The sequence below is a fragment of the Hylobates moloch genome, unplaced genomic scaffold (assembly GCF_009828535.3).
Source record: "Hylobates moloch isolate HMO894 unplaced genomic scaffold, HMol_V3 SCAFFOLD_17, whole genome shotgun sequence".
Taxonomy (NCBI): Eukaryota; Metazoa; Chordata; class Mammalia; order Primates; family Hylobatidae; genus Hylobates; species Hylobates moloch.
In genome coordinates, this window is record NW_026652292.1 from 82,973,556 (window position 1) to 82,991,945 (window position 18,390).

The 18,390-nt window shown below is 59.5% G+C and overlaps 1 protein-coding gene across 6 annotated transcripts in view; it reads left to right on the forward strand.

The window, feature by feature from the left end:
- The window catches only part of CTBP1 (C-terminal binding protein 1), a 57,836-nt gene extending 48,948 nt beyond the window's left edge, over positions 1 to 8,888 (forward strand). For 4 of the 6 annotated variants that reach the window (XM_058430319.1, XM_032135656.2, XM_032135655.2 and 1 more), the window contains exons 6-10: positions 4,233 to 4,447; positions 5,878 to 6,008; positions 6,746 to 6,873; positions 7,300 to 7,417; positions 7,904 to 8,888. In XM_058430319.1, coding sequence (XP_058286302.1) covers positions 4,233 to 4,447; positions 5,878 to 6,008; positions 6,746 to 6,873; positions 7,300 to 7,417; positions 7,904 to 8,090 — 779 coding nt within the window. In that variant the 3' untranslated portion in view covers positions 8,091 to 8,888. The remainder of the gene's footprint in view (positions 1 to 4,232; positions 4,448 to 5,877; positions 6,009 to 6,745; positions 6,874 to 7,299; positions 7,418 to 7,903) is intronic. The other 2 variants (XM_032135660.2, XM_032135659.2) reach the window with 1 other exon arrangement.
- Positions 8,889 to 18,390: the final 9,502 nt, after the last annotated feature.

Sequence of the window (18,390 nt, forward strand, 5' to 3'; positions counted from 1 at the left end):
AAGAAATTCTCCTGCTTCAGCCTCCTGAGTAGCTGGGATTACAGACACCCGCCACCGCGCCTGGCTAATTTTTGTATTTTTAGTAGAGACGAGGTTTCGCCATGTTGGCCAGGCTCGAACTCCTGACTTCAAGTGATCCACCCACCTTGGCCTCCCGAAGTGTTGGGATTACAGGCATGAGCCACTGTGCCCAGCCTAATTGTTACTTGATGGTTGGTTATTAGTGGGTAGAAATACACTGAGTTTTGTAAACCAACCTCATATTCCCCAGCCTTCTAAATTCTCCTTGTTAGGCCGGGTGCAGTGGCTTGTGCCTGTTATCCTAGTGCGTTATGAGGCCGAGGCCGGAGGATCAGCAGGAGTTAGAGACCAGCCTGGATGGCATAATGAGACCTGCCTCTGCCAAAAACAGATTCTCTTGAATTTTCTCTTGCACACACTGCTGTGTCATCTGCAGATAAACACAGATTTACATTTTCCTTTCTGATCTCTGTGCCTTTTATTTCTTTAATTTCTTTATTTTTGCCTTTTTGCATTAGCTACAATCATCAGCAGTAGTGAGTGTGGGCGTTACTGTCTTGACGTGAGAGAAAAAGTTTTTGACATTTCACCATTAAGCAGGACATTTGCTGTTGGTCTTTTTGTGGTCTAATTAATTGGTCTGATGTTGAGGCAGCCGTCCCAGCTCTTTTGATCAGTGTTTGTGTGGTATGTCTTTTTTCTTTTTTTTTTTGAGACGGAGTCTCGCTCTGTCACCCAGGCTGGAGTGCAGTGGCACAATCTCGGCTCACTGCAACCTCCGCCTCACAGGTTCAAGCAATTCTCTTGCCTCAGCCTCCCAAGTAGTTGCATGCATGCTCGTACAGGCATGCATCACCACGCCCAGCTAATTTTTTGTATTTTTAGTAGAGACGGGGTTTCACCGTGTTAGCCAGGATGGTCTCGATCTCCTGACCTCGTGATCCGCCCGCCTCAGCCTCCCAAAATGCTGGGATTACAGGCGTGAGCCACCGCGCCTGGCCGGTATGTCTTTTTTCATCCTTTTAATTTCAGCTTATCTCTGTTCTTATATTCATTCATTCAGAGACAGGGTCATGCTTTGTCACTCGGGCTGGAGTGTGGTGGTGCAGTCATGGCTCACTGCAGCCTTGAGCACTGGGGCTCAAGAGATCCTCTTGCCTTAGCCTCCGAAGTAGTTAGGACTGTAGGTGGGTGCCACTGCAATTTTTTTAAATTAATTGTCATTATTATTACTATTATTTGGTAGAGACAAGGTCTTGCTGTGTTGCCCAGGATGGTCTTGAACTCCTGGGCTCAAGTGGTCACCCTGCCTTGGCCTCCCAAAGTGCTGGGATTACAGGTGTGAGCCACAGCACCTGAATTCTGTCTTTCACGTTTAAAGTGTGTCTGTTATTAATAGTATATAGTTGGTTCCTCTTTCTTTTTTCAGTCTGACGGTCTTTGCCTCTTGAGTGTAATTGCTGATCATTTGGGTTTCGGTGTCAATCTGGCTACATGTTTTCTGTTCATCCTTGTTTTTCCTTTCTGGCCTTCTTTTATATTAATCAGGTGTTAAATGACTCCTTGCATCTGTTGTTGCTTTTTAATCTATACTCTGCTTAGTGATCGTGTTTAGTTTTACTTTAGAGATTAGGATACGCCTTCATAACTCACTGCCGTCCAGCATAACCTGTGAAGACTCGTCCAGGGCGGCCAGAGGCCTGTGGCAGATCCTCTCACCCTCGGGCCGATTTTCCACATCTATTATGCAGAAAACCGTACAAGAAGCTATCAGTCATGAGTCTGTCAAGGAATTTTTCAGTAATTTTTCTTTCTGAGTATCAACCAACACATCCACCCTTTCTGCCTTGTTTATCCCGCCCCCAATTCTGTCGTCGGGCATCACATTCCCGTAGCCTAAAGACTCTCAGGAATGTGGCTCCACCAGTGACCAATTCCCTCTGCTTTTCTTTGTCTGAAAATATGTTCCTTTTTTTTTTTTTTTTTTTTTTTTTTTTTTTTTATGGAAGATAGTCTTGCTCTGTCACTCAGGCTGGAGTGCAGCAGCCCAATCTCGGCTCACTGCAACCTCTGCCTCCCGGGTTCACGCCATTCTCCTGCCTCAGACTTCCAAGTAGGTGGGATTACAGGCACCCGCCACCACGCCCGGCTAATTTTTGTATTTTTAGTAGAGACGGAGTTTCACCACGTTGGCCAGGCTGGTCTCGAAGTCCTGACCTCATGATCTGCCCACCTCAGCCTCCCGGAGTGCTGGGATTACAGGCGTCAGCCACCAAGGCCTGTTCTTTAAAATTTGTTTTTTAAATTCTTTACTCTCTGCTTCTGCAGCATCTGCTGACTTTGAGCCCCTGCCTTCAAGCTCCCGATCCTTTTCTTGAGGTTAGCTTCGTCCAGGGAGTTCCGTTGCAGAGGGATGTTTTCGTTCTGGAATTTCTGTGTGGGTCTTTATAGAGTTGCCCTTCATCTTCCAAAGCCTCCATTTTTCTGCTGTTCACATCCACACTTGCTGTCATCTCTGAGCATGTTTATAGTAGGTATTAAGAGCTTTTGCTGGCTGATTCCAGCCTCGGTCATCTGTGGGTCTGTCTGCTTCTAGTGTTTTGTTCTAATTAGAAGCCACATCTTCCTGTCTCTTCACCTACATCATAATAATTTCTTATCATAAGCCAGACATCGTGTGGAAAAGAATGGCAGAGACTAAAGTGAAGAATCGTCTCGCCCCGAACAGCCACTGCTCTCCTGTGTCAGGCGTGGCCGGTGCTGTCCCGCGGCTTTAGCTGGTTTTTGCCACCGGCAGCCCGACCCCAGGGCTTTGTGTTGTGCGCAGTGGGAAACAGCGTGTCTTCCGCCTTCTGTGCTGTGGGAGGTGCTTTCTCTGTGTCTGCCTGTGTTCTCTTCCTGCCATTCGCTGGGATCCCTGGCAGGGGGCGTTGACAGACGGGGGCTGTTCCTGCACCTGAGGAGCTGCCCGGGTACTCCGGCCGTGGTTCCAACCCTCGGAACTGCTGCTCCCACCTCCGCCTGCCGAGCCCTCCTCCCTGAACTGGTTGCCTCCTGCACCATCCTCGTCCCTGGGGATGAAAGGAGCCACCACGTTCCTTCTCGTAGAACAGGCGCCTCCCTTTCTAGGATGTAGTGCGTTTAGACGGTCCTCAACTCTTCTGACTGGCCTCCCAGCCTCCCCCAGGCCCGTTCCCAGAGTGACTGGGGGTCCCCTGGGCGTTTGGGCCACGTCCGGCCGCCCTGTCTGCCTGGCGGTCTGGTCTCCTTGGCCCTCAGGCTGCTGCCGCCGCGGGCCCCTCGCACGTGTTGTTCCAGCTCTCTGGCTCCCTTCCTGTCCCCTTAACGTCTCCAGCAAGCTTGGTCCTCTCAGGGAGGCCTGCCCTGGCTGCCGCCTTTGAAGCTGCGCCCGCTTCCCACCCGCCCCAGCGCTCAGCCTGCTTCCTTCCTGTGCAGCGGTTCCCTCTGAGGCAATGCAGGAGACACCACGTTCGCAGGCTTGGGGTCATGTGTCCTTTGCAGCCGTACTGTTGGCTCACAGTGGGCGCATGCACCCTGCAGACCCTTCCCCAGGGAGGAGCCGGCCCCAGCCAGACACGGTGGCTCTGGCTCCGTGGCTCCTGTGCTAGGACCTGCGCCAGCCTTGGACTGCTGGGGTGGGGGCAGGCACGTCTGCCCGGGATGGCTTTCTCTGCCGCTCCACTCGAAGGGGACAGGACATGAGCCCAGCGGGGCCTCCCTGGTCTGGAAGGTTCCCTCCTGCCCCCTTTGCCGTCTCCACCTAGTGGTGGCTGGAATTGAGATGCCAGAGACGTCAATGGGTGGATCCGAAAGGCCAGCGGAGGGGCCTGGGCATGTAGGGCATGTGTGGGGTGGGTGGAGACCCGCTGACCTGTCCGTTTGACACCGAGTGGTTCATGTCACCTCCTGTGGACAGGCCGTAGGGGGGTGGTGTGGCTGGCAGCTGGTGTGGGCTGAGGGGCTAGTGTACCCTTTCCACCCCTGTGCACAGCCTGCGCCTTGGCAGTGGGCACATTGGGAGCAGACACCTCGTGTGGAGTGGGCACGGGCACCTTGGCTTGACTACAGCTGGTGTCATCCTTGGCAGATGGTCAAACTGAGGCACAGAGGCTGCTCCGACCCTGGCTGTTGGGGCCGGCCTCCCAGCCACGGGTGAGCAAGGGTCTCACACTGTGTCTTGACGCCACCAGGTCGTGTGGGGCAGGCGGTGGCGCTGCGGGCCAAGGCCTTCGGCTTCAACGTGCTCTTCTACGACCCTTACCTGTCGGATGGCGTGGAGCGGGCGCTGGGGCTGCAGCGTGTCAGCACCCTGCAGGACCTGCTCTTCCACAGCGACTGCGTGACCCTGCACTGCGGCCTCAACGAGCACAACCACCACCTCATCAATGACTTCACCGTCAAGCAGGTGCGTGGAGCCAGGGACACAGGACTCTCCTTCTGCGGGGCGGTAACAGGTGGGGGTGTCAGGCAGGTCCCTCCCAGCAGCCACCTGCACCTGGGCGAGACCCTGCCTTCAGCGAGCCACATAGCGGCGGCTGCCAGCCCTGCTGGGGGAAGCCCTGTCTGCCAGACAGTGTTTTCCATGTTCTGAGTTCTACTCAGGGCGTCTAAAATACTCGGTGGACAAGACAGAACCACATACCTTTGAACACCAAATTCCCCTGAAGCCCTTGCCGCTCTCACAGTGGGGACGGATGCAGCTACCGGGGGGCGTTGGGTCGGCCCTTGTGACTTCATGCTGTGCTGCCAGGTTCAGATTTCACATCCGCAGCTGGAATGGGCTGTGCTCAGGTCGGCCTCTGCCTCAGCACAGCTTGGAGCGCAGCCTCAGCCCCACGTTCCCCTCGAGTGGGTGGAGCTGGGGACGGCTGCCTCCCGCTGGCTCCAGGCCCTTCAGGGAGTCATCGTGTGTGCACAGTGATGTGTGTGTATGTGGGCAAGTGTGCGTGGGTGCACGTGTCTGCATGTTTGAGCTTGTATGTATGTGCATGTGTGTACACATGTGTCAGAGGCCACCCGCCCACTCTAGCTGCCCCAGCAGCCTGTAGCCGCAAAGAGGGTGAGGCCAGGTTCCTGCTGCCCCTTCCTTTGTTCACAGAGTGGGTTTGGAGCCTTCTAGTGGACAGGGTGTGGCACGTGGATGCTGTTCAGATCCCTGCCATCCCTGAGGACCTCAGGTGTGAGGCTTCAATGGGCAGCAATGCACCAAAGAAAAGCCACCGTGACCTGCCCAGCTGTCAGCCAAGCACCGTGGCTGGGTGGACTTCTTGGAATGAAATGGGGGGGCTGCAGGAAAGCCCTGGCCATGAAGCCGAGGGGGAGCCACCCCAAGGACCTTTTGCAAAAGTGCATGAAAAGCGAGCCTGTTCCAGAGACTGAGGCTCTGCTGCAGGCCCCGCTGGGGTTGGAGTCAAAGACCACGCCTCAGAGCAGACGGCGCTGGGCTTTGCCATTCCAGGGAGTCCCACCTTGTGGGCCGAGGCCCTGCTGGGGGGAGACTGGGCTGCAGGGGACCCAGAAAAGGGGTACCACAGGGGGACCAAGCCAGGAGCCCCTGCCCAGTCCTCAGCTCAGGGCTTAGGCAGGAGGGTGGAGCTCTCCTGGAGCTGTGGGGCTGTGCAGGTCTATACAGGGCCGATCCTCAGCCAGCCCCTCTGGGCCACGGTGCAGCACGCCCGAGGCCTTCAGTCCTAGCGCCGTGGTGAGCCCAGGATGGGGCTGGGAAGGGGCCAGGGAGCTGGGCCTCCCCAATGGCGTGTGTGACCACCTTGCTTCTCTGGCTGCCTGCGCCGCGCAGATCCCTGACTGGGCCTGGCCTGTCCTTATGTCTTCCAGATGAGACAAGGGGCCTTCCTGGTGAACACGGCCCGGGGCGGCCTGGTGGACGAGAAGGCTCTGGCTCAGGCCCTGAAGGAGGGCCGGATCCGCGGCGCCGCCCTGGACGTGCACGAGTCGGAACCCTTCAGGTGCCCCCATGGCCAGTGCTGCCTCCCTGCTCTTCCCTGCCCACCATCCTGCTGGCCTTGACCTCCAGACGGTGCCTCTGCCAGTCCGGACCCTTGCCTGTACTCAGGCCTGTTGCTGGCCAGCACTGGGGGAGTTTGCCACCCGCTGCGGGGTGAGGACGGAGCCACGGGCTCTAGGCCTGCCTCACCTCGGTCCTGTGAGGGGCTGCTCGTCCTCCTGAGCCCCTCTTTGGACAGGGCTCCTGACCAGCCAGGAGAGAGTGAGGCCCCAGTGTCCGTGAGTGGTCCCCATGGGCCCTGGCCATGGAGTCATGGTGTCCCGTCCAGACCTGCAATCCCTACAGTTCCTTGGGACCCCAGGCAGCCCTGGGTTGGATGTTCAGCCGCAGGAGGAGACACCCCCCCAGGGGCAGTATCAGCCTGCAGCTCCTGGGGCTACAGACCCTTCGGCTGGGAGGGGCCAGGCCAGCATGTCCCCCGATCAGGGCTCCTCCCACGAGGGGCTTGGAGATTAAATCCCTTGGGCTCCCACACCTGCCGCTGTCAGGAGCCCCTGGTGTGTCTGATGGTCCCGGGGCTGTGCTCTTGTGCTCAGCCAGCCTGCCGAGCGGAGCAGGGCCGTGGGGTCTGTGGTTCCCAGGCAGGGCCCCCCATAGGGGGTTCCAGTGCCCAGCCACCTGCCCCCATACCCAGCCACAGGACTCAGGCTGCACTGACCATGCCTGTGCTGTTCCCAGCTTTAGCCAGGGCCCCCTGAAGGATGCACCCAACCTCATCTGCACCCCCCATGCTGCATGGTACAGCGAGCAGGCGTCCATCGAGATGAGAGAGGAGGCGGCACGGGAGATCCGCAGAGCCATCACAGGTGGGCCTGGGGGACCCTTCCTGCCAGCCCCAGTCGCTCGTGGGCTTGTGCTCGCCTGGCAGCCAGGCCCATGTTCTGCCAGCTCGGGACCCATGGTGCTCTCATTGCACCCCCAGCAGGGACCTCTAAGGCTAAAGTCAGGTTGAGCCCTGGCGTCGTGTCTTACACACAGGACCTGCTGGGAAGTTGCTGGGCTGAGCAGACAGGTCCCTCGGCAAGCTGGGCACGTGCTCCGGGCAGGGGGTCCCCATGCTGCAAGGGTGCCGGTGCCCTGAGAGACAGGACCCTGCCGTGCCTTGGGAGCCCCAGGGCTGAGAGGGAGGAGCACACTGCCGAGAACCCTGCTGCCCACGTCTTCAACCCAGTGGGCCACGCTCCTGGGCCCCCCTCAGAGCCACAGCTGTTCCTTCCTCCTGTATCTCCCAGGCCGGATCCCAGACAGCCTGAAGAACTGTGTCAACAAGGACCATCTGACGGCCGCCACCCACTGGGCCAGCATGGACCCCGCCGTCGTGCACCCTGAGCTCAACGGGGCTGCCTATAGGTGAGCAGGTCCGCTGGCCTGGAACAGCCTCCAGGAGGGCCCGAGGCTTCCCCTGGATCCCAGCACAGCCCCTGGTGGGAGGGGCGGCGTCTCCACTGACTGACCTGGAGGATCTGGGTGGAAGTGGTAAGGCCCACCTCACCTGAAAGGCCCATGAGAACCAGGGCCTCTTGGAAGGAGCCTGGGCTGGGGTGGCCTTCAGGGCTCAGTGGACACAGGACTGCTGTGGGCACGGGGCCTGTGGGAGGAGGGGGCTTCGGGTGAGGCGAAGACCTCATGTTCAAGTCGCCTGGAGACACCAGGGCCCCCCTCCCCTGCCCTGAGAAGTAGCCGCCATAGGCAGGAGCATCCGTGCAGAGGCCGGGATCCTCACCCTGACTGCTGGTCCTCCCGGAGCGGCCCCCTCGGTGCTGCCGATGCTATGAGGGCAGGTGGGGCCCGGCCAGGCCGCCTACAGGTGGGCCTCACGGATGGACCCTCTCCCAGCAGGTACCCTCCGGGCGTGGTGGGCGTGGCCCCCACTGGCATCCCAGCTGCTGTGGAAGGTATCGTCCCCAGCGCCATGTCCCTGTCCCACGGCCTGCCCCCTGTGGCCCACCCGCCCCACGCCCCTTCTCCCGGCCAAACCGTCAAGCCTGAGGCAGATAGAGACCACGCCAGTGACCAGTTGTAGCCCGGGAGGAGCTCTCCAGCCTCGGCGCCTGGGCGGAGGGCCCGGAAACCCTCGGACCAGAGTGTGTGGAGGAGGCACCTGCGTGGCGGCCCTGGCACTGCAGAGACTGGTCCGGGCTGTCAGGAGGCGGGAGGGGCAGCGCTGGGCCTCGTGTCGCTTGTCGTCCGTCCTGTGGGCGCTCTGCCCTGTGTCCTTCGCGTTCCTCGTTAAGCAGAAGAAGTCAGTAGTTATTCTCCCATGAACGTTCTTGTCTGTGTACAGTTTTTAGAACATACAAAGGATCTGTTTGCTTAGCTGTCAACAAAAAGAAAACCTGAAGGAGCGTTCGGAAGTCAATTTGAGGGTTTTTTTGTTTTTTTTTTTTTTTTTTTGTATGTTGGAACGTGCCCGGGAATGAGGCAGTTGGCAAACTTCTCAGGACAATGAATCCTTCCCGTTTTTCTTTTTATGCCACACAGTGCATTGTTTTTTCTACCTGCTTGTCTTATTTTTAGAATAATTTAGAAAAACAAAACAAAGGCTGTTTTTCCTAATTTTGGCATGAACCCCCCGTTGTTCCAAACGAAGACGGCATCACGAAGCAGCTCCAAAAGGAAAAGCTTGGGCGGCGCCCAGCGTGCCCGCTGCCCATCGACGTCTGTCCTGGGGACGTGGAGGGTGGCAGCGTCCCCGCCTGCACCAGTGCCGTCCTGCTGATGTGGTAGGCTAGCAATATTTTGGTTAAAATCATGTTTGTGACTGTAACCATTTGTATGAATTATTTTAAAGAAATAAAAATCCTGGAAAGAGCCAGCGTGCCCAGCATCTGTTCTGGTGACTTTCTCTCATGAGGACACGGGTGAGCCTCACTCCTGGCTCTGGTGACCTCCAGGGCCCAGCTCAGCCTCTCTGAAGTGAGCAGCCTAAGAGAGACCCAGAGACAGTGCAGTGGCAGGTTGGGCAGTGGTCTCTGTGTGTACCGGGCCTGTCCCTCTGCCCACTAGGTCTGTGGGACACTGTAGGGTCCTGGCTTGGAGGCGGCCTGCCCGAAGTGCCCCTGTGGGAGGGAAGCAGTGTGCCAGCCAGGCCGTTGTGTGCGTGATGGTCTCACTGGCTGAGGTCCTGTCCCCATTGCCCGCCCCCTCCCTTCTTGGCATAGCTCCCGCAGGCCGGCCTGCGACCTGGGAAGACTGTGGGCCACGGGAGGAGGAGGGAAAGCAGATGTCAGGGCTGAGGAAGCTCCCCAGACCCCGGGTCAGCCTACGGAAACAGGCAAAAAAGCCAAAAGGGGTCGCGCCTCACCTTGGCCCACAGCTGAGCCTGTTTACTGGCGTCCTCTTCGAAATCCCAGCCTCCTGGTTTCTCAGAGCTGCTTTTGGAAGCGTGGTCCGTGCAGATCAGCAGTCTCAACTCATTTATGAGGCGGGACTGCGGGGGGTCCAGGCGGTGCAAGGAGGGGCTGCGGCGGGTGCTGGGGAACCCGGGTCCCCTCGGGACGTTTCCATCCCAAGCCTTTCCCTGCGTGCAGGTGGGTTCTGCCACCCCAAGCGTCCAGACCCTGCAGCGTCAGCCCAAGTGTCAACCTCCCCTTTCTCCCTGCCCCATCTAAAGCAGAAGCCGGGGGGGCTGCTGCCTTTGGTGGGGGTGCCCCCTCCTACCTGGCTCTGCACCCCCATGCCCACAGAGGTCTCTTGGGTATGGGCAGTGGCTCCCAGTCTCGAGGCCCACGCCAAGGGCAGCCCCGCCTCATGACTGCGGCCTCTGCTCCCTGCCCCGCCGCAGGTGAGCGGCAGAGGCCACCCAGCCCATCTCCGACCTGTCTCGGGCTCCTCATCTTGGAGCCCCCCGGGCCACTGAGGGAGGTGGCCTGGGCGGGGTGGGAAGCGTGGGTTCTGGACACAGTTAACGAGCCGGCCCTGGTTTCACTGACGTGGGCACGGGTGTGAGGAGGGGCAGCCAAGGTGACTTCAAGTGTCTGGGCTGCAGGCTGGAGCTGATGTTTTCTGATATCTCTGGTGGGGGCTGCAGAGGCGGCAGTGGGAAGACCAGGAGTTCCGTGCTGACAGCTGGCTCCAGCCTCTCCACAGGCAAGCCCTGGGCTGGGTCACTGGGCCCTGGTCAGCCCCCACGGCAGCCAAGTGTGGGGCTGGCCTCTGGCAGGGTGGGCCGCCCTCCCAGCTCCAGCTGGAGACAGGTCCCGCCCCGAGAGGCAGCCAGGCACTGGGAACTAGCTCTGGACACACAGGCCTGGAGGCTCCCACTCAGCCGGCTTCATTGTTTCCATGTTTCCAAGTTGAAGGGTCGGAGCAGGAATGGAACGCCTCCAAGGGCTGTCCGTGGTGTGAGGCTGGCGGCCAGGGAGCCGGGACGCTGAAGTGTAACTGAGTCTGGGATGTAAGGGACAGAAAGCTGTCAGAAAAGTGTTCTGAGCCTCGAAGCAAACCTCCCCTTGGTGCCACCTCCGAGGAGTCACCCCACCCAGCAAGGCCCCAGGAGGGGTGCGGGGTAGCAGGAGGTGGGTGGGGGACCCTCAGCCTCAGTTTCCTGGCCTGTGAACTCGGCAGCTCTGTTTATCTCCCTAGAGACTGGTATTAGGCTGGAGGTTGTGCCAAAACGCTTAACACAAGAACATGAAATAAGGTTTGCATGTTGGAAGGGAAGAGATAAGCCGCTGGTATTTGCTGACAAGCATCTGTGTACAAGACCCAAGAAAATCAGCCAAAGCCTGCAGCTAATCCTGGAACTGGCCAGGTGACCTCACAGGAGTGCCTGTGGTGCCTGCCAACTGTCCCGCCCAACCTGGGGCAGAAACAAACAGAAACAAAGTCACAGACAGCGGGTGCCCTGTGACAGGACGTGTCCCGCTGTGTCCTTACGACACATGGTCTGGCCTGCTCGCCCGATTCCACGGTGAGTGGGCATAGCGGTCAGAACCTGGTCCCAGCCACTGGCACCCCGCTGGTAAAGACCGTGAGAGTGACCAGGGCCACCAACCATGGTGAACGGTGAGGCCGCCAGATGAGGAGATGGGCTGTGCTTGCGGGCGGCGGGCTGGTAATGTTGTAAAATACATGCGCTTTAAATACATTTACTGAGTGCTAGAGCCGTTCATCACCACCCCGGGCAAAATTTCAGCTGCTTATGTTGAACAAATTGAACAATTTTATCCTCAAATTTATATGCAGCGACAAAGGTCTGTGAATTGGGGCTCATAACACTCAGGAGAATTAAAGAGGAAACAGCCACAGCAGCCTGGTTCTGATACCGAGGGCTCTGGGGCAGGGGCAGGGCCCGCTGGCTTGGCGTGCGCGTGCGTGCACAGGTGTGTGGGTGTCTGCCTGGTGGGCAGGCGGCGTGTGCGTGTGCGCGTGTATGTTTGAACTGGAGATGTGATTGAGGGCACGGGTCCTGGGCTTCCCCCTCATGGGTAAAACCAGAGCTGCCGTATGCGAGCCGCGGAGGCATGGACGGCCCCTGAGCTCAGACAGCAGAGGGACAGACCATCGACGCATTGGCACTGTGGCCAGACTCCGTTCAAGAAAGGTTGGCAGGGAGGGCTGAGAACGCGGCAGGCACACCCTCCAAGGGCCCTGCTGGAACCCTTGGAGCAGGAGGAAGCAGTGATTCTCCAGGCCTTGGGTAGGGCTCAGAGGCAAGAGGGGTGGAGCTGGGGAGGGTCGGGCAGCCCCAGCACCTCAGGCTACTGCACCTCGGTGGGGAACTCTCCTGTGGCTGCTGATGAACACCCGGGCTCTGGTCTCCTGTAGACCTCCGCCCGGGCACGGGAGCAAGGGGAGGCTGCAGGCAGCTAGCGGGGCATCGGCAGGAAGTTGGGAGGGTTGGGACAGGCAGGGCACAGGGCGGGGAGCCAGGCTCTTCGGGGCCCCACCCCAGGCTGGTCCTGCACCCCATCCTGCCTTCTCTCCCCACTATGGGCCCAGAACTTGCCCCGTGGAGGCTGGGGAGCACCCACCACCCCCACCCCTAGCTGCTCTCGGCCAGAGCCCAGCTGGACTTGCAGGATTGATGTCCCAGCAAAAAACAACAGCAGAGAAGCCCAAGAGCAGCTGCACGAGCCCTCCCAGGCCTGCCCCCGCAGCCGGCACTCCCTGCAGCAAAGAAAACCATCTGGCCACTGGGCCCTGAGCCCGGCGCCCGGAGGAGGACCTCTGCCCCGCTGAGCAGCTCTGCTCCCCAGGCTGGCCCCGGGCCTCTCCCGGCCTGACCCGCTCCCCTTGGCATCAAGCCCCAGGAGGGACGGGGTGGCCCGGCCAGGGCGTGGGTGTTCCCCAGCTCCTCTGAGCACCAGCACCTGGTGAGTCTACCTCTGCTTCCTCAAGCCCTTGACCACTCCCCTGGACAGCCTCAGCCGCCCCCTCACCCGACCCTCAAACAGTGGCCAAGGGCTTCCCACGCAGGGTCCGAAAACATCCCTGATAGGCAGGACATGCGACTTGAACAATATAAGGTTCGGTGCATCTGTAAGCGCGGCACACGGCTAGGCAGGCTGACCCTCTGGCGCATCTGTAAGCGCGGCACACGGCTAGGCAGGCTGACCCTCTGGCACATCTGTAAGCGTGGTGCATGGAAACACCAGCTCTTCCGGGCGGCCTCTCTGCTGCCCTTTCCTTTTTAAACCAGCTACTGACCCCATTGGTCGGTGGTAGCAGTGTCTGTAGGATCCCATGTGGAGAGCTCGCCGCTCACTCTCCAGGTCCCTGATGCAAGCTGGCTCCAGCTGGGGGTGCCCACTGGGGGGACGCCGGGGCCAGCCAGGGCCAGGGCTGTGGACACTAGTGGGACGGAGGGTGTCGAGGGGCCAGACTCACCCACATCCCTCCCAGCCCCTACAGGTGTCTGGGCCTCCAGCCTCCACCCCTCTGTGCAGTGGGCAGTCACACCTGGCAGGGCCCGGCTGCCTGCCCAGAGAGCAGGTTCTGAGCAGCAGCCCTGCTGTCCCAGGTCAGCCTCTGCCCAGCCCCACACTCACCTGACAGTGCCTCCCTGGCACTGCCCTGCACCTGCCCACACCAACTCCAGCCCCCTCCACGTGCTCCCCACCCACCCCGCACCTGCTCACACCTAACCCCATCCACTCCCAACTGACACCATCTACCCCCACCCACCTCCAATTGCCCCACACCTGTCCCCCCACCTCTTCTCCTGTCCCTATCTCCTCCCACCCTCTATGTGTCTCCCACCTGTCCCCTCAAGTGCTCACACCTGCTCACACCTGTCTGCCCCTCACCTGTGCACTTGTGGTCAAAGCCATCTGCTTTTACACCTACCCCACACCTGGGGTTCGCCTTGGACTAGGGTTTGTTCTCTGCTGCTGGCGGGGAGCCCCGGCTCTTCTGCCCCCTGAGGGAGACCCCGCAGGGCAAGGCCGCCTCCCCATCAGGAACCTCAGGCCCTGCCTCCCCTCTCTGCCTGCAGAGCTGAGCCTGGGGAGGCTCCTTCTATTCCAAGAGCCCCACTCAGCCCGCTGGGTCCCCGTGCCCTGAGGAGCTGCTGCTCTTGCTGGGAGCCCCAGCCCTTCCACAGGGGACACCTCTGTCCTGGAGAGACCACCTGGGGAGGCATTTGCTGTTGGTCCCTGCCCTGGGCCCTCCAGGTCACTCCCTCTTCTCGTCTGTCACAGCGTGGCCCTCTGGCCCCACAACCTGGGCTGCCGGCCTCCCCCAGCAGGCAGAGCAGTGGTGGGGCCAGACCAAGGGCTGACAACCACCAGCCCCTTCAGCTTGGCCCACGGTCAGCCCAGGGGAGCTCGGGGCTGCGGCCGGGTGGGTGAGTGGCACCCGCAGACCCTGGGCAGGGCCCTCTCCAGTCCTGAGTGCCCTGAGAGGCTGCTGGGATCCGGCTGCTGCCCGCTGGCTCCCGTCGGGGCACACAGGGACTCATGAGGAGCAGGGAGGGGGGCATCCTCCTGTTCATGGCCCCAGGTCAGCCTTGGGTAGGGCAGGGTCACCCTGAAGCCCCCAGCCCAGTGCCAGGGGAGGAGACCACCCTGGAAATGCAAACCCAATGCTGGGCGTGGCCTCCTCCCAAAAGCTCCGCCCCCCACCACACTGGGCGTGGCCTCCTCCAAAAGCTCCGCCCCCCACCACACTGGGCGTGGCCTCCTCCCAAAAGCCCCGCCCCCTACCCCCCACTCCTTGGTCAGGGTGGGGGGCCTGGAGGGAGACAGAGGCCAGGAGGCAGCCAGGGGAGCTAGGGGTGGGCATCAGAGGCAGAGCGTGGCTTCCTGCGGCCCCAACCCCCAGGCCCAAGCGAGGAGGTCTCAGGGGCCCCTCCTGGACCTTCCTGCCCATCCAAGCTGTGGGTCCCAGTTAGTCAGCCGAGGGCCTGCACAGCTTCAGGGGTGAGAGGGGCCCCTGGTGGGGCCTGGGCAGGTGTTTGTGGGTGGGGCATCTGAGTGAGGGAGCCTGGGCGGGCCTGGAGGCCCTGGGGCCGTGGAGACGCCAGCATCTCCCCTGATCAACACCAAATGATGCCCCTCCCTGGGCCCCCACCCTCCCCAAGGCTGCCACAGGCACTGCTGGCAAAAGCCTCGGATGCTTGGGCTGGCAGCAGGGAAGACCAGGCAGCTCCGATGGGGCCTCTGGGGACAGGGTGGCGGGAGGCCAGGATCCTCGTTTTTAACCCTGAATCTTAGCACCTCTGCAGGGTCCCCCAGGTGCTGGGCACGGCTCTCCCTGGACAAAGCCCACAGCTCACGGGTGCCAGCTGCAGCTCTCGTAAAGACGTGGACACGGAAAACGAGGGGCAGGGTTTGCCCCTGGATGCAGCTGCTCCGAGGAGGCCCCAGCTTGAAGGTGCCTCCCCCGTGCCCAGTGCAGGCATCGGGCCTCAGCCAGCGCCACCTCCTGTGTCTAGGAGCTCCGGGCATGGCCTCTTCCCCAGGACCTCAGCCGGGTGCTGTCTCCACCCACAGCCGGTTCCTCTCCATGTGCCCCCAGGAACCTGCCCTGTGCACAGTCTGGGCAGCGTTACAGGGAGGGTGTGGCGAGGGCACAGGGAGGGGACAGCTGGGTCTTCCGCTTCAGCCTCAGGGACAGGCCAGGCCTCACAGCCAGGAGCCCCAGGAAGAGCCGCATGCACACGGCCGGAGAGAGGCTCTGCACCAGAGCACAGCCTGCTGCGACTCCTCATAGACTCGGAAAATTGATTTGAAGGCAGAGGTGAGTTTAGCAGGGTGGCTGTGCACAAAATTCAGAGTCAGGAATCAGCATCTTTCAAATTCAAGCACTTCCCGTTAGGAGAGACAATGAAGAAAGAGGAGGCACCATTCCCAATAGCAACAAAAACTGTAAGTTTCTAGGAGCAAACGGCGGGCAGATCTATACCTGTTACAGAGGGTCTGAGGCCTGACCGAGCACCACAGACCAGCAACAAGCCCCGTCTGTCCTGGGTGTCACGAAGCGCCGTCCGCCGTGCTGGCCAGCTGCCACAGCGGGGCCAATTAAAACACCAGAGAACCCTGGACTCAGATTGATTGTGAAGTTAACGTGGAAAAGTAAGTAAGAAAACTAAGTAAATTCTGGGACAAAAGATAAACAAGGGAACCGTGGCCACCAGGTTTTAACACACACCGGAGGCTGCACCTGGTCAGCCCTGTGTGGAGCTGGTGCGTGGGTTGGTCACAGTAACAAGATGAACGGTGAACACACAGGCATTACAGACACGCTAAAGGGGACGTTTTGAATCAGTGAGGGGCTGTGGTCAGATCAACAGTGCAAAGCCACCCTCCTGGGTCTGTATCCTGCAGTCAGTGCCCGTCTAATATTCTGGGGACCCCTGCACATCAGGCTGAGGTCATGGGATCACACAGTAGCATTTCTCTGCATTTCTGGCTAATGACTGAGCAGAAAGGATGTGTATTGGCTCCAGGGTGAGGCAGTGAAAAACCACTGTGCTAAAGAACTCTTGCAGCTCAGCAATACAAAGATAAACAACCAAGTTTAAAAATGGGCAAAGGAGGCTGGGCACAGTGGCTCACGCCTGTAATCCCAGCACTTTGGGAGGCCAAGCTGGGTGGATCATTTGAGGTCAGGAGTTTGAGACCAGCCTGGCCAACATGGTGAAACCACATCTCTACTAAAAATACAAAAATTAGCTAGGCATGGTGGTGCATGCCTGTAATCCCAGCTACTCAGGAGGCAGAGGCAAGAGAACTGCTTGAACCTGGGAGGCAGAGCTTGCAGTGAGCTGAGATCGTGCCACTGCACTCCAGCCTGGGCGACAGAGCGAGACTCTAACTCAAAAAAAAAAAAAAAAAGGCAAAAGAATTTGAATAGATATTTTTATCAAATAATGTATGCGACCAGCCAACGAGCTCATGACAAGCTGCTTAACACCATTAGCCACCAGGAAAATGCAAATAAAAACCATACGAGACCGCACCTCACACCCACTGGGATGGCTGGAACTGAAAGCATCACAGGTGTCAGGGCGGAGACGTGGGAACCTCACATGTGGCTGTTCGGTTCTTCAAAGTGTGAAGCCGAATTCCATGTGACCCAGCAATCCCACTCCTGGGTACATGTCCCCGAGAATCAGAAACGTGTCCACACAAAAGCTTATCCACAAATGTTCCTAGTAGCATTATTCACAATAGCCCAAAGGTGGGCACAGCCTACATGTCCACTGGCTGAGGGACAGATGGGCACATCGTGGCCTGGCCCCACACTATTCTTCACCCGTAAAAAGGAATGAAGCTCTGGCCCACGCCGCAAAGTGGATGAACCCCGCAAACATCTGCCAAGTGAAAGAGGTCAGACGCAGACGGCCACGCATCACAGGAGACCATTTATGTCAAATGTCTGGAATGGGCGGGTCCACGGTGACACAGAGTAGACTCCTGGCTGCCCGGGGCTGGGGGCGAGGGCACAGCTGGGGGAAAACGGGAAGGGTCTTAGTCCATCCCCACTGCCTCAGGCTGGGTAATCTATAAGCAACAGAAATTTATTTCCTGTAGTTCTCAAGCTGGGGAGTCCAAGATCCAGGCGCTGGCAGGCTGGGGTCTGCTGAGAGCAGCTCCAATGGCGTATCAAGCCTCACATGGCAGAACTCAGAGGAAAAACAGCCAAGCTAGTTCCTTCCAGCCCTTTTATAAGGGCCCTGGGGACAGAATCATGGCAAGGGATGGGCCCCTGGGGCACCTTTGGGACCGCAGAGCTCACTGCCTGCCTGGGTCTCCCCCGATCCTGGCCCAGCCCTCCTTGGCCGCCCCAGCCATGGCTCAGGCAGGCGCAGGCGCAGCTGCAACCGTTGCTCCTGAAGGCACATGCGGTGGGCCTTGGCGGCGGCCACGCAGCGTCCACGAGGCGCTGACCCTGCAGGCGACGGTGGCCTCCACCCAGATTTCAAAGCATGTTGCTGACAGCCTTGGGGCCCAGGCAGAGGCTCATAGTGGGGGCGGGGCTGCCTCCGAGACCGCAGGACTGCAGGGCCACCAGCGACCAAGCACAGCCTGGGAGAGCGACAGGCAGGAGACTCTGACCCATGAGCGCTGAGTGGGCTGAGCCCAGCAAAGCCGTGGGGGCCCAGCCCTGCCCCCGTGTGTCTGGAAGGTGGGCAGGGAGTCCAAGATCATCCCCTGTTCATGTATCCTATGAGTCCTGTCCCTCTAGAGAACGCTGACTCATACGATTTTGTATGTGAGAGCGGTGAGTACTGGGCCCGGCGTGCAGTGCTGTGGTTGGAACGTTTGCATCCTCTAAAGCTCAGGCCGAAACTTAGACCCTGTGCAGTGCCGGGAGGTGGGGCCTGATGGGAGGTGTTTGATCCACTGACGAGGCAGAGCCCTTGTGACTAAAGCCACTATGAAAAGGGCTTGTGGGGCAGGCCCACCCTCCAGCCGGTGAGGACGTGACGTGCAAGGGGCCATCGCGGAAGAGGAGAAGCCGACCTTGGCCTCCAGACTGGGAGGCAGGAAGTCTCTGTTGATAAACTGCTGTCTGACGTTCTGTTGTGGCCGCACTCAAACCGTGGCAGGGAGCGGCTGCTAACAGGCACAGGACGTCTTCTGCGGATGATAAACGTGTTCCGGAATGAGATGAGTGGGGATGGTTGCACAACTTCGTGAATATACTAAAAACCACTGAATTGTACACTGTAAAGGGTGACTCGTGTGCATGTGAATTTAATCTCAATGAAGCTGTTTTGCGGGAGCCAGGTGAAGCACTGTGGAGGCCACGCCCCAAGAAGGCAGCACCGGCCGGGCGCGGTGGCTCACGCCTGTAATCCCAGCACTTTGGGAGGCCGAAGTGGGTGGATTACGAGGTCAGGGGATCGAGACCATCCTGGCTAACACAGTGAA